The 15,395-nt window shown below is 49.3% G+C and overlaps 1 protein-coding gene across 1 annotated transcript in view; it reads left to right on the top strand.

Moving 5' to 3' along the window:
* Nucleotides 1–13,702: 13,702 nt before the first annotated feature.
* Nucleotides 13,703–15,395, top strand: part of PIK3IP1 (phosphoinositide-3-kinase interacting protein 1) — an 8,042-nt gene continuing 6,349 nt past the window's right edge. The window contains exons 1-2 of the mRNA XM_014542433.1: nt 13,703–13,932; nt 15,326–15,389. Coding sequence (XP_014397919.1) covers nt 13,848–13,932; nt 15,326–15,389 — 149 coding nt within the window. The 5' untranslated portion in view covers nt 13,703–13,847. The remainder of the gene's footprint in view (nt 13,933–15,325; nt 15,390–15,395) is intronic.

The raw sequence follows: 15,395 nt of genomic DNA, 5'->3' as shown, positions 1-15,395 counted from the left end.
GATAGATCCTCATCTGATACTCTGCAGAAATGTCTGCGAGGCCCAGCACGGGGCAAGGGCAGGAAACACTACATAGGCCTTCAAGGCAGCACCAGTTCCAGTTTCTCCTCTAGTGAGCAGAAGCTGGAATCCCTGGTGCTCAATTCTTAGTGACCCCCATCCCAAACCCACACCCGATGGCATTCTGGGACCTCAGTGATTCTGGTCCCCTCCCCCTTCTCTAATCCCTCATTCCCTCATCTCATATCCCTTAAGAGAAAACACAGTAGGGTCTCCACCCACGTATACAACTCTGCTGCCCCACTGTCTTGAAGGAAGCTGGAAGCCTACAGCATCTTATGGACCAGGGGGCGAGTGTCCTCCAAGGGCCCCCCTGAGCTTGACCCTTGACCTGGAGGGCCCCAGAATTTTCTGAGCCCTGCTTTGGAGTCTAGCATTTTGCTACTAGGACAAGCTTAGCTGTTGAGGACACTCCCACCCCAAATTCCAGTTCTTACGTGATTTTTAACCATTCAACTTGCTGTTGGGTTTTAATTCTCTAATTATTATTATTATTGTTATTATTTTTTAGGACCAGTTGTAGTGAATTGCTACTGAAAGCTATCCCAGGTGATACAGAGCTCTTTGTAAACCGCAGTCACAGGTTAGGGTTAGTATTAAACTTTGTTTAGATGTACCATAATTAACTTGGCTAGTCGATTGTTTGGAGTCTATGGAAGAAATAGTTTTATGCAAAATTTTAAAAATGCCAGTCTGGTCAGGGAGGCAGGGGGTTCAGTGCTATTGGGAGGCAGGAAGACAGGAGAGCTGGCAGGTGGGGACATTGTGTACCTCAGTTGTGTCACATGTGAGCAAGCCCAGGTTGACCTCGTGATGTGAATTGATCTGATCAGACTGTATTAAAAACCTTAGTACGTTACTTTCCCTGCTCCCCGAGTCTGGTTTTTCAGCTGTGAGGGACCCAGAGGGTGGGCGGTCCACGCCCCTGCACCTCGGGTGGGGAGGGGATCCCAAGAGACCTATCTTCCTCTTCGTGGCACCGGTGGCACTGGGACTGACAGGTAATTGTTCCCGCTGAGGACTGAGTTGCCAGCATTCACCCCTTAGTTCAGTGGTTCTCAACCTCCTGGCCCTTTAAATACAGTTCCTCATGTTGTGACCCAATCATAAAATTATTTTCGTTGCTACTTCATAACTGTAATGTTGCTAATGTTTTGAATAATCATGTAAATATCTGATATGCAGGATGGTCTTAGGCGACCCCTGTGAAAGGGTCGTTTGACCGCCAAAGGGGTCGCGACCCACAGGTTGAGAACCGCTGTATTAGTTCAACAAATATTCGCTCCGTTGTCTTCACTGCTGTATGCCATGCCCAGCCTCAGACCCTGGGGGTACAGTGGTGAAAGGATACCCTTGTGGAGCTTAGTGGGAGACAGTTAACAAGTAAGCAGATTTAACTTGAGTTCAGATAACAAGAAGTCCAAGGAGTAAAAATGGGCAAGGCAGGAAGGTGTGAGGTGGGGGTGGGACTCTGGGAGAGAAGATCTGGAGTTAGCCCTTGCTGGTTTGGCTCAGTGGATAGAGCGTTAGCCTGGAGACTGAAGGGTCCCGGGTTCGATTCCGGTCAAGGACATGTACTTAGGTTGCAGGCTCGATCGTTGGCCCTGGTTGGGGCATATGCAGGAGGCAACTAATCAATGTGTCTCTCTCACATCAATGTTTCTCTGTCTCTCCCCCTCCCTTCCACTCTCTCTAAAAATCAATGGAAAAATATCCTGGGATAAGGATTAACAACAACAACAAATTATGAAAAAACAAAACCAAAAAAATACAAACCACACCTGGAGTTAGAGGGCACTGGCTAGGACCTAAGGAGGGACAATGTGCAGGCTGAAAATCCTCATGCACGGGGCTCTAAGAAGCTTACCAACTTGAATTCCCCCCAACCCCGTGTTACCTATGGGGTAAGTAAAAGGTGGTTGCAACCTTAGCAGTGAATGCCTGAAGAGAAGGGGGGAAGAGAACAGCAGACAAGGGGCAAGAAGTGAGCACAGTGGGGAGTTAATGGGGGCAAGAATCAGAGTGGGAACAGGCTGACTTCACAGTAGGCAAGAGGGAAACCCCTAAACTAATAGAAACAGCATTTAACCTCCAAACACGTAGAAAAAAAGTGGTAAAGGAGAAAAACAGACCAGGAGGAACAAACAAAGCCCACAATGATTTAGACTCACATGAATATCAGTAATTACACTGTTCTGGTTTAAAGGTGGACTCAGAACTGGATTTTTTAAAAAAAAACACCAAAAAACCCTCTAAACCACCTACGTGAAATCTTGGGTAAATTGCTGGGCTGTGGAATGTGTGGGGTGGAGGCCTGGGCTATTTGGTGTGAGTGTCAGAGAAAAGAGCCACTCTAGAGTGCTGAGACGCTGTGGACAGGTAGCTTTGTGACCACCACAGACTCTGCCAGCGGTCACACTGCAGAGAACCTGGCCTTGAACCAGAGGCCTGAGACACGCTAGGTCCTGCTCCCCACCTGAGACCCCTGATTGTGTCTGTGGACAGTGGCAGGAGCGGAACAACAAAGCAAGCAGCTGCTGCTGCTTCCAAAGCACTCGTCTGGAGGCCTGAGCAGCGAGTGGAGGTGTCCCCGCTTGTCCCCAGCACCCCCAGCCCCTCCTCCATACGCCATGCCCTTCAGACCGTGGGGGGAAAAGCTGTGCAGGACATGGGTACACAAAGGTGGAATGGCTTCTCTTGCCATGGTCAAGGGCAGAGAACCTGAGCTTTGGCTGTCCAGCTCCACCATCTGGTCACTGCCAACCCTGGGCAAACTTCTGAGCCTGTCACCTCATCAGTGAAATGGGCTGTGAAGACTAAGGGAGACATCATAGGAGCTGCCATTCTCCGTGCCTAATGCTCAGCATGACCTGGGGGGCTGGTTCTCTTACTCTCCCCTCCTGCAGACGGGCAAACAGAAAACAGGCTCAGAGGTGAGAGGCACCCTCCCCCACCCCAGGTCACAGTAAGTGACAGCCAGAATTTAAACTCGTTTGTTCTCTGACCTTTATTCCCAAGCCCTCAGCCACAGGTCGTGCCTTTACACACATATAAATACCCAATTCAGTACTTGGCACAGAGGAGGCTCTGGTTGCCCTGCCAGGCCCCCAGCATGAAGGCCTGACAGTGTAGCAGAAAATGACCACCGAGGAGGTCAGGCTCAGTGCCAGAGGGAGCGTCCAGAGACCGAGTGTGAGTAAGCATACACTTCATACTCGGACTGACCGGGGATGAGCTGCACCCCACCCCAAGCCTCACCGGACCCCCCTGGGTGAAGGTGTGCCAGGCACCAGCCACAGCCTGTTTTCTAGGCACCGCCAGGCAGAGCTGTCACGCCAAGGAGCCAGTCCAACTGTAGTTTCTGGGCTCAGCTCCTCCCACTCAGTAAATACCAACCGTTCGGGCGCCCTCCCTTCCCCCACGGAACACCCTCCACCTGGAGTCTCCTCCTTTTTAATCCTCACCCGAGGATATTTTTCCATTTTTAGAGAGAGAGGGAGAGACGGCGAGAGAAACACGATTGGTTGCCTTCTGCATGCACCCCGACCAGGGCCAGGAGTCTGTAACCAAGGTACATGCCCTTGACCAGAATCAAACTTGGGACCCTTCAGTCCCCGGGTCGACGCTCTATCCACTGAGGCCAAACTGGCGATGGCTGGAGGCTCTTTCTTAACAGCTCTGTGCTTCTGAATCTTACTCTGTTCACGACCTTCTTTGCCTGCCTGGGCACTGCTTCTGCCCTTTCCCTGGTCATCGTCACTGTGCCCTGGTTCATGGTGGTCCCAGTGCCGAGGGCAGATCCCAGCACCACCCCCTTCTGACTGGGTGCTTCTCCGTTTGCTCATGTGGAAAACCAGGATAACAGTTCTCAGTCACATGGCTGCTGTGAGGATTACGTGGACTCATAGCTGTAAAGCACATTAGGTAACACTCAAAAAGCTCCCTTTTCGTTCGCCTCCTCCACCAGACTACGCTCTCATAAAAATGAATGACAGCGGGGATAAGCCAACTTCTTGTGTAAAGAGCCAGAAGGTAGACACGTTCAGCTTTGGGAGCCATATGGTTTCTGTCACAGCTACTCAGCTCTGCTGCTGAGCAGCCAGGCAAAGACAATACATTCATAAGTGGATGGGCATGCCTGTGGTCCCAGACAACTTCATTGATGGACACTGCAATTGAATTTCATTTCATTTTTACATGTTAGAAAATTCTCTTCTTTTGATGTTTCCAACCATTAAAAGACGTAAAAAACCATTCTTAGCTCATAGGCTGTGCAAAAACAGGTGGCAGGCTGGGTCTGACCCCCGGGACACAGTTTGCCGGCCACTGCACAAGACCCGCTTCTCTTCCTGCCTGTCCAGGCCCTCCCGGGTTTCAGATCTTGGATGTCACCCAGACTCAAATCCCAGCCAACCACAGGCTCACAGTTCATGTGAGTTAAATTAATCCGACACCCAGAGCTTGTGATTTCTTGGTCTGCCAATCAATCCATTGATCCACGTGGAATGCAATGCCACGTCCCCCAACCAAGATTGCTCTAAGGAACTCCAGAGTCCGCACAAAGATGGGCCGAATGTGTTCAGAATAAGAATTGCCTACCCAGTTCACCCTCCTTTTGAGGGTAGGGGCAGGACAGTGGGCAGGGCAGAGGGCAGAAGGTCAGCAGGGAACTGGCAGAAGACAGTCCTGGAGGAAATGGTGAATGAGGTCAGACGTCGAATCCTGTGATTGTCCACTCGGTTCTCTCTGGCTGCTTATCTACCTCTGCTTTCTGGCTTTTGTGAAAGGCTGTACTTGGAGGCACCAGGGTTAAGGAGAGGGCGACGGTTTTGGCAGATAATTCAGGATTTCACACAGGTCTCTTGCAGGAGTAAATAAACAGTCATGTCCTCTTACGTTGAGTGACAATGTTCCCAAGTCTTGCCGATCCCTCCAAGCTCTTGGAGGAGGCGGGCTGGTGACTCCCCAGTTCACATAATTGAGAGCCTGGCAGCAGGGCCTCTAGGCCTTACGTAGCACATCTCCCATGGCCACCTGCCACCCTTCTCTGGACCCCTCCAAGAGTGGAGGGTGCCTCTTACACGCTGTGGACCGGTTCTCACTGGGGGAGGAAGAGACCGAAGGGGGGGGGCAGAATAATTAATGTCTGGATCTGCATCTCTTGATAAATTGATGTGAAAGGAAATGCCAAATATTTACCTAAGAGACTAATCCATCCTAACAAAACAAGTTTCTGTTGAGGACAAGGCAGTGTGGAGGGAGGCGCCTCTGAATACAGCTGCTTTGTATCCTGTGGATGGGCACCTCAGGAAACAGCTTACTTCTGCTTCAGGGAAAGCCCGCTGCCTCCCTAACTGCTGCTCTGGCTGCGGCCAGTCCTCACCAGGCTGAGATCTAAGCCCGTGGTGGCACTGAGAAGAAAACTGCATGATTATTGACATCCCCTTTCCTCCTTCAAGGGCATTTCTTTTCTGAGTCAAAATCTGAGCCCTGGGCCTGCTGGAAGCTTCGGGCTCCATGTTAAGGGCCACAAACTCCATGAGTGGGGGGGGGGCCTAGGTTAACTTTTTTTAAAGCTTTTCTTTGGATGATGACAAACGATTTGCTTATTCATGTAGTTTCCTCTGCCTACAAAGTACTTGTCTTTTGTTTATCTGAAGAATTCTTCAAAGCTCCGCTCAGATGGCCCCTCAACTGCACAGCTTCCCTTGCCCCCCAGAAGGGAGACAACTTTCATTTATTACGTCACTACGTGGTGTCACACCCGTGCCAGGGGCCTTCTGTACATCAGCAACCCTGTGGGGTAGATACTGCTTTACCTTCACTGAGGCTCACAGAGGTCCATGCCACATAGCTGTGAAGTGGCAGAACCAAGACATGAATCCTGACCTGTCTGACCCTGGGGCCCAGGGCTTCATCACTGTCTTCCTCTAGGCCAGCTCCCTGTTCCACACACATTCCTACTTTTCCATCATCTTTTTTATGGATCTCCCCATAGGAGACCAGGTTTCCTTGCAAATGGGGTTCATGTAAAGGTAATTCATCTCTGTATTCCCAATACCTAGAATAGTGTTTGACACTGAGCAGCCACTAATTCATTCAACAGGTATTCTGGATGCATACTGTGTGCCGAGAGAGACTTAATTCCTCCAAGAGCTTAAGCATACAGAGTAGTACAGGACATGGGACATACACCTACACAATATCTGCACCACAAGAGAGAAAATGACATGAGAGGTGAAGGGAAATAAAAGCTCTGATGATTTGGAGAAGGAGGAGATGCTGGCCAGGTCTGAGAAGATGGCGGCATCAGAGAAGGACCCCGGAGCATGCTTAGGACTTGGACATAGAGGGCTGGGTGTGGGGGAAGCAAGGTGGCTCAGAGAAGGGAAAATATGGGCAAACTTGCCCTTGAAGTCCAAATACCAGCTGATGATCCAAGTGACAAGTCCCTTCAGGTCACTGAGGAAGAAAAGGGCCATTTCAGAGTGTTGAGGAGCTGCTAGGACAAGTCAACCAGCAATCAGATTGTGAAGAAGAGCTGGTCAGGGCAGACCGCGAGGCTCAGCTGGGCAACTGACCCAGTGTCGGGGCCAGTTTGGATGAACAAAGACAATTACCTGAGAGGAATTCCGCAGCCAGCTCTTAAAATAACAAATATCATTCTCATAAGAACCATCACCATTTATTGATCGGCTGTCTCCTGCACACCCCACTCTGGGGATGGAGCCCCCAACCCAGACCTGTGCCCTGACCGGGAATCGAACTGTGACCTCCTGGTATTTAAGATTTGTTTTAAATGTTTACACAAGTAAAAACATTCATTTTACAAATGTTCATATCTGCCCTGGCCGAGTAACTCCGTTGGTTAGAGTGTTGTCCTGATACACAAGGTTTTGGGCTCGATCCCCATTCAGGGCGTGTACAAGTATCAACCAATGAATGCATAAACAAGTGAACCGACAAATTGATGTTTCTCTCTCCCTTCCTCTGTCTTTAAAGTCAATAATAAAAAAAGTTTAAATGTTCATCTCAAGCTTCCCTTCAAAGCTCTTGCTCTGCCCCTCCCAGGGAAGCTGGACCTGGCCGTGGCCGTGAGGGTTTGAGTGGAGAGTGGGAGAACATGGTCTGTCCTCCACCACGTCCCCACCCTTTCCTCTCTGCGGTTGGTCTGGGACAGGGCTGGGAGGTGCAGTTCCTCCTACCTGACAGCCCTGGAGAAGCGGCTGTTTCTCTGTTGATTGGCTGCTACGCTTTGGGACTAACTGGCTGTGTCTTCCTCTGTGTGGCAGCTAAAAACTGGCTCTCTTGTGCAATCTTTCTGAATTTCACCTCCCTTATCTGTAAAATGGAAAGACAGCAAATTTCCTTATGTGGGTGATGTGAAAACAGAGTAAGGTAATGTATATGCGGGAACACTGTCAACTGTACAGCACTATGTACACATTAGTAGCTATTATTATATTCTTTTGAGGAGCCTATTATTTGAAATATCTATTTTTTGAAATATATATATTTTTTTATTGGTTTCAGAGAGGAAGAGATAGAATCATCAATGATGAGAGAGAAGCATCAATCTACTGCCTCCTGTACGTCCCCCACTAGGGAGTGAGCCCGAAACCTGGGCATGTGCCTTGACCGGGAACTGAACCGGGACCTCTTGGCTCACAGGTCGATACTCAACCACTGAGCCATGCTGGCTGGACCCTGACATATTATATATTTATTTGTTTATGGTTTGCTTTCCCCCATTAGAATGTAGGACTTTGCCCACTGCCAGCCACATCCCCAATGCCCACTACAGAAATGAATTCCTTCCGAATATTTCTTTATAATAACCATGGCATAGTTATACCTGCCCAAGTCCAATGGCAATTTTCATACCCGGGGGTTCTGGAGTGGGCTCCCTTCCTTGTGTACTGGGGAAAGTCACATGCTTATCTCTATGTCCTGAAGGAGAACACAAGCCTATTCTCCATGTTCAACTTTAAGTGGAAATACACTGGCGCTTGGGGGATGGGGTTTGAGAGAAGGGGAGGGGATCTGCCCTTAGTATCTTACCATCTTTAACCCCCTTTAAAAAGATGCCTGCAGCTAACTAGAGCCTGGTAAGATTCATCATGCCTCAGCCCATTTTCTGGAAAGTTGTGTTGTGGAAAAGACAAATACATATAAACAACTGGAAATGGATCTGGGGGGGAGGGGTGGGCAGATATAGGGAACTTATTGCATTTACAGAAGGTGGAGGGAGGAGGCCCTATCAGAAAATCCGCCCAGTGATCCACAGAGTTGTTACTGGTCTTAAGAGCTGGGAGGTGGGATCGTGTACATCACATAGGACCATGAACCCTGGGGACACTCCCATCCACCTTTACCATCCTCCTTGCCTCAACTTCCACGGAGGCCAAAATAAAACTGTATCTCCCCCTCTGTGTGCATGGGGACCAGGTTTGAGCCCAGGCTGCTTTGTCTTAAGGAAGACAAGCCCATCTCTGTGATCAATATAGGGTCTGATCCCCACATAATGACTAGCTCATTATGGGCCCATGTGGTCATGATACAGTCTTTCAGTGCTGCAGGCACCGACCCTGCCCTCCTGACTTGAGTTGGCAGTGGGCCACCTTATACCCTGCCCCTTACACAGAAAGCTGCACTTCCCAGAACTGTTCTCCACAAGCTGTTCTCTTCCTCCTCAGGCCTGCCTGAACTGGCTAGGGTATTCCACAACAATGTTCTAATTTCCCTTGGCAGAACTTGGCTCTGGCTCCAATCATATGTCCCCAGATGCACCTACTAGTACATGCAACTGCCCAGGAGGGACCAGCAGGGGGAGCCAGAAATTTGCAGACTGTTTAGCTACCAGTGATGGCGAACCTTTTGAGCTCGGCGTGTCAGCATTTTGAAAAACCCTAATGTAACTCTGGTGCCGTGTCACATATAGAAATTTTTTGATATTTGCAACCATAGTAAAACAAAGACTTATATTTTTGATATTTATTTTATATATTTAAATGCCATTTAACAAAGAAAAATCAACCAAAAAAATGAGTTCACGTGTCACCTCTGACACGCGTGTCATAGGTTCGCCATCACTGAGCTAGACAAAAGGGTCAAGGATAAAAGCTACTACTTATCGAAAGGCTCAGGTAATTTTCTCCTCATTTAAGATACATTGCCCTCTCCGGTTTGGCTCAGGGGTAGCGTCTGCCTATGAACTGAAGGGTCTTGGGTTTGATTCCGGTCAAGGGCGTGGACCCAGGTTGTAGGCTCAATCCTTCAGGAATCCAGAAAAGGGATGTGAAAGCTCTAGAAAGTAAAAATACTAAAGTGACAACACTTTGACCTTTTTAAGGTTCTTTGAGCTGACAATGCTCACAAAATTGAGAAGACACCAAATATTATCACTTAGCAGTGATGGCCTATTTCCAGGTAATTTGGGTTTGCTTAACCAGCATAACAAGAGAAAAAGTAGAGGCTTAGTTAGGCGCTAGCTTCTGGTCCTAGATGGTGGCAATAACAATAATATTAATAACTAGAGGCCTGATGCATGAAATTCATGCAAGAGTAGGCCTTCCATCCCCCGGCTGCCAGCACCGGTTTCCCTCTGGCACCCGGGACCCGGGCTTCCTTCACAGCCCCGGCTTCATCCGGAAGGTCGTCTGAAAGGACATCTGGTCTAATTAGCACATTATGCTTTTATTATTATAGATAATAGCAGAAGTTCTTAACATGTTCTTAACATGTGTGAAGTACTCCTCCAAATGCTTTAGATATATTAACAATTCCATGTTTATTGGAGCAGGTTTTCCTACTATGTCCAAGAGATTAGAAACTCAGAGCAAAAGCATGTTACCGGCTGATGGCAGAGCCACTCTAGGAATGGGAGGCTTTCTCATACGCCTGATGACTCTTGAAGGTGATAAAAGGTTAGGCCACTCAGTGTGGGAGAGGACAAGATCCTAGAAAGTAGAAATATTCCACCATTGCCTGGGCGGCAGCAGCCTGGCTGCAACAAGGCGGGGATTTCTTTATTTTTAACGTCAGGATACTAAGGATGCTGCTGCCAATACAGCATAAAACTCAAGAACACTTAGCAGTGATGGCGGACTTCCAACTGAGCCATCAAAGTAAATGTAGAAGAAATCTCCAGGTAGAAAATAGCATCATCGGGAACTCAGAGAACACACTTAAGTATTTGAAGCTGGTACTTAATCTTCTATTATTGAACCGCGGGTCTGCCCATGCTGGGGTCAATCTGAGTCCATTTATGATACCACCCGTAACACTGCTCACTTCTGTTGTCTGGTCTTCACAGAGGGCGAGAGGGCAGTGATCAGAACTTAGGGCTGGGCCTCATAGTGATGTCGATTTCTCTTGTCCTTACATTTCCTTTGAGCCACAATTACTCTATGATCTTGTTTTGAATTCTTTTTTTCTTCTCTCTCCATTTGACTATGAGACAGAAGTATATTATAAAATTCATTAGTACTTCCTGACATACAGATTCTTTAAAGTATCTCTCTCTTACTCTTTGTTAATCCTCACCTGAGGATATTTTTCATTGCTTTTTTTAAGAGAGAATGGAAGAAGAGGGGGGAGAGACACAGAGAGAGAAACATCAATGTGAGAGAGACACACCACTTGGTTGCCTCCCGCATGCATCCCGTCCAGGGCCAGGGATCGAGCCTGAAACCAAGATACATGCCCTTGAATGGAATCGAACCCGGGACCCTTCAGTCTGCGGGTCCAAACCCGCAGCCAAACCAGCTGAGCCAAACCAGCTAGGGCTAAAGTATACCTCTTAAGAGGAAATGGGATGAAATAAGCCATGGGAAAAGATGGGTGAAGAAAGTTTTGAAGAGAGTAATCCACACAACAGAGCAGAATGGGAGCGATAGCCAGTAGGGAACTGGGATGATGGTAAAAGGAAAAGCAGTCCCTGACACAGAAGGTAGTCAGGTCCAGAAAGGCTGAGTAACTGTTGGCTGCCTGACAGCATAAACTGTAAGAGTAGAACGAAATACCATGATTTTAAAGATGGGCTAGAGGCATTCTCCCAGCTACCTTGTTTTCCCCCTACCAGGATATATTTAATAGATAAACGTCTGATTTACATATTGCTTACATAAATACACATGTTAACTACAACTGTGTATGATCAAAGTAATTCACAACAAACAACACAACCAGGGCTTGGCATACCCAAGATACACAGATGAGCGTTTTTTTTTTACATTTTGGAGACAGAGCAAAGCTTAGGGCAAAAGCATTGAATTCCCTGAAGTTAACCCACAGAGCCCCTCATGCCATGTGACCGCCTAGACTGGGCCTAGCATCCTGTCCCCTTTTCCTGACAGCTCGGCACTCCTGGGCTTCATCTCTGAACTCCCCCGTTTACTGCAAATGCTCTTGTTAAGCTACGAAGTCTGGATCTGAGGTTATTTCCCACCCCACCCACATCAGGCTTCGCGGAGTTCACACACTCATTATATTCATGAATGCTAAGGCTAGACCCAAAGCTCTCTTATGCCTTCTTGCCAGCCTGCCTTTATTCTAGGACCTCCTTAACTCCACTGCACTCACTCGAGTCTTACTTTGATTTTCTGTCCAGTTGGTCCACCATTAGTCCCATATCGAACTGTTTGCTGGGCGTTTCTACACGCATGTCTTGCCTTATGCCAAAACCAGTGAGTGAGGCCAAATCCATTGCTCGTCCCCTAGTCAGCTCCACTTCTTAACAAGCCTCCAAAGAACATGGTATCTATGAAAGAGAAAAATAAAAGGATGAAAGGACAGTTGAACTACTGAGGAGGAAATCACCCAGAAATTGTTTAAAAAAATAATAATATGAAGTGATATTAAAAAATAGCAAATAAAGTTTCAAAACATATAATAGAGAACTGAAATGCATAAATATGTCACAATATATGTTTATATATTATATGTGAGCCCCCTAGAACCATAGGAAATGCAAAAAATTCACTGCCAATAACTCATTCTCAAATTGCCCCCCTTAAAAATCAAATTGCTCCCCCTGTGGGGCATGTGCCTCACATTGGGAACCACTGTCCTAACTCCAAAAGGCCTAAGTCATAAGGATGTGGGGAGGTTTAATGATGGACATAAATCACTGCAAATGGATTTCCCACAGGGTGGGGGAAGGGGGGAGAGAAAACATTTAACTTCCTCTATATGAATTCAGTACTAGAAGGACAGACTACTAAGTATAGCTGTGCAAATGCCTCAATATTTGCATAACATAGAGATATTATGCAGCTTCATCTTTGCCATTAAGAACAAAGGCAAGGCCCTAGCTGGTTTGGCTCAGTGGATAGAGCGTTGGCCTGTGGATTGAAGGGTCCTGAGTTCGATTCTGATCTAGGGCACATGCCCAGGTTGAGGGCATGATCCCCAGTAAGGGGTGTGCAGGAGGCAGTCAATCAATGATTTCCTCTCATCATTGATGTTTTTCTCTCTCTCTCCCTTCCTCTCTGAAATATATATATATATATACTAGAAGCCTGGTGCACAAAATTTGTGCACAGGTAGGGTCCCTAGGCCTGGCCGGCGATCAGGGCTGATCAGGGCCTTCCTGCTGCCAGCCAGGGCCTTCCTTCATTCCACACTGCCCCCTGGTCGTCAGCGCACATCATAGTAAGCGGTCGAACTCCCAAGGGGACAATTTGCATATTAGCCTTTTATTATATAGGATTTTTTAAAAAAAGAACAAAGGCAAGTAACCACTTTCTCTTTCCCTTTCCTTGTCTGTGGCTCATGAGTGGATGGAACTGGGGATTCATCTCCCCTACTCCCTAAGTCTTCTTTTCAGAGGCTTTGCATGGATGGTATGGTCAGAGCACAGCCCTCCTTCCCCGGCCTCTTCCTTTAGTTTCAACTAAAAAGACCCCTTCTGTATTCCTACTATATATGACACCCCAAAATCCAAATACAAGCAAAGGAATATGACTGATCTGAACCTGACAAAGATACACTTTTTTTTTTTGTTTAAAGTCAGTGTTCATAAACATGTGTAACCCACAAAGGCCCTTTTTCTTTTACAAGGAGTACAGCTCGGCTGGTGTGGCTCAGTGGATTGAGCATTGTCCCATGGACCAAGAAGTCCTGGGTTCAATTCGCGGTCAGGGCACATGCCCGGGTTGTGGACTTGATCCCCGGTAGGGGTTGTGTAGGAGGCAGCTGATCAATGATTCTCTCTCGTCATTGACATTTCTATCTCCTTCTCCCTTTCTCTCTGAAATCAATTATATATATATATGTATGAAGGGGTATAAAGAGTTACTTCTACCTGGATACTGTTATTTGTGCCCTCTCTGTGGTTTTGAGTCCCTCTTGGTTGAAGCTAGCATGTCCTCCCTAAGTTGTTCTGCCTGGGTGACTATACTTCAGACACCCCCCCCCCCCCCCCATAACGCCTCCTGGCAGAATTGCTCTTGCTGTACCCTCACAGAGGGAAACAGGAGGAGTGAAGAGCCCTGCGGATGCAGCCAATGCAGGTCTCAGACGGATTCCCTGGGGAGCACAGGCTGGGTTTCTCTGCCCCTCTTTCCCTGGCGGAGCTCCTTCCTCTTTTGGCTCAGGGTTAGTGATCTTGCATGGCATAGGGCGCCAGGGGGCGCCTCCCTACAGCAAGCGAGCTGGGAAGCTCCCAGTTCTAAAGAGAGGCTGTTTACCAGAAGAGCATAACAAGGGCAGGTCTGGCTGCAAGGCTGGAACCGCGAGGCTTCAACTGCCACCAAGGGGACCCCAACTGGTCAATCACCTGCAAGATGAAGGCGGTGAGGATGCTGTTGGCCTGGCTGCAAACACTCCTCCTCAGCAACCTGCTCCTCGCAGAAGCCTATGCATCTGGAGGTAAGATGACAATCTTTCCTTCCTGCAGCAACTCAGTGAAGCAGGGAGGGGCAAGCCCCCTATTTCCCAGGCCTCGCAGATGACAGGAAAGGAAGCTTTTAGCCAGATTCTGTTGTCCCACGAAAGCTACCCCCCCCCCCTTCTTTTCCTGGCCAGGGGGCTTGCAGCTCCATCTTTGCCATTAAGAACAAAGGCAAGTAGCTACTTTCTCTTTCCTTTTTCTTGCCTGTGGCTCAGGAGTGGATGGAACTGGGCGTGGGGTGGGGGTGGGGGGTTCCTCTCCCCCTACTCCCCGAGGCCTGTTTTTCTGCAGAGGCCTCGCAGGGATGGTGTGGCCAGAGCACAAGCCCTCCTTCCCCAGCCTCTTCCTGGGGCTCTCCTGCTGCGGGCAGTGGGAGCTCGGAGTTACCTCCAGGCAGCGTACGAGGCTCCCCTGGTGCCCGCCCGCCCGGGTCCAGGCTTTTGCAGCCTTCTCCCAGGAGGGAGTGTCCCTAGGGCAGGATGGCCAGAGCCGCGGAGAAGGCACCACCAGAGTTTATGTAACGTGGAACGACCACACGGGGATGAGTTTCAGGCCCGGCTGCCCACCGCACCGACACCCCCAGCCAGGCCTCTCCTCCTCGGGGGCCACAGGGTCCAGAACAGCGACCCTCGGCACGTGTGTAGTGCTTTCCAGCTTAAACACACACACACACACACACACACACACACACACACACACACACACAAAAACCGAGAACAAAGGCAAGTAGCTACTTTCTCTTTCCTTTTTCTTGCCTGTGGCTCAGGAGTGGATGGAACTGGGCGTGGGGTGGGGGTGGGGGGTTCCTCTCCCCCTACTCCCCGAGGCCTGTTTTTCTGCAGAGGCCTCGCAGGGATGGTGTGGCCAGAGCACAAGCCCTCCTTCCCCAGCCTCTTCCTGGGGCTCTCCTGCTGCGGGCAGTGGGAGCTCGGAGTTACCTCCAGGCAGCGTACGAGGCTCCCCTGGTGCCCGCCCGCCCGGGTCCAGGCTTTTGCAGCCTTCTCCCAGGAGGGAGTGTCCCTAGGGCAGGATGGCCAGAGCCGCGGAGAAGGCACCACCAGAGTTTATGTAACGTGGAACGACCACACGGGGATGAGTTTCAGGCCCGGCTGCCCACCGCACCGACACCCCCAGCCAGGCCTCTCCTCCTCGGGGGCCACAGGGTCCAGAACAGCGACCCTCGGCACGTGTGTAGTGCTTTCCAGCTTAAACACACACACACACACACACACACACACACACACACACACACACAAAACCGAGAGCTTCATGCAGCCCCGGCGCGGTTGTCCACGCGTCCAGGGTCTCGCAGCCCAGGGCACCCCAGCTCCCCGGCTCCAGTGTCTGAGGGGGGGCTCCTCTTCCTCACAGGCTGCTTGTCGGACAGCGGCCACCTGTACCGGGCGGACCAGTCCTCCCCGGCGCCGGCTCCGCTGCCCCT

Source organism: Myotis brandtii, unplaced genomic scaffold (genome assembly GCF_000412655.1).
Source record: "Myotis brandtii unplaced genomic scaffold, ASM41265v1 scaffold303, whole genome shotgun sequence".
Taxonomy (NCBI): Eukaryota; Metazoa; Chordata; class Mammalia; order Chiroptera; family Vespertilionidae; genus Myotis; species Myotis brandtii.
The sequence above is the reverse complement of the archived record's forward strand: the minus strand, read 5'-3'. Positions and strand labels throughout refer to the sequence as shown.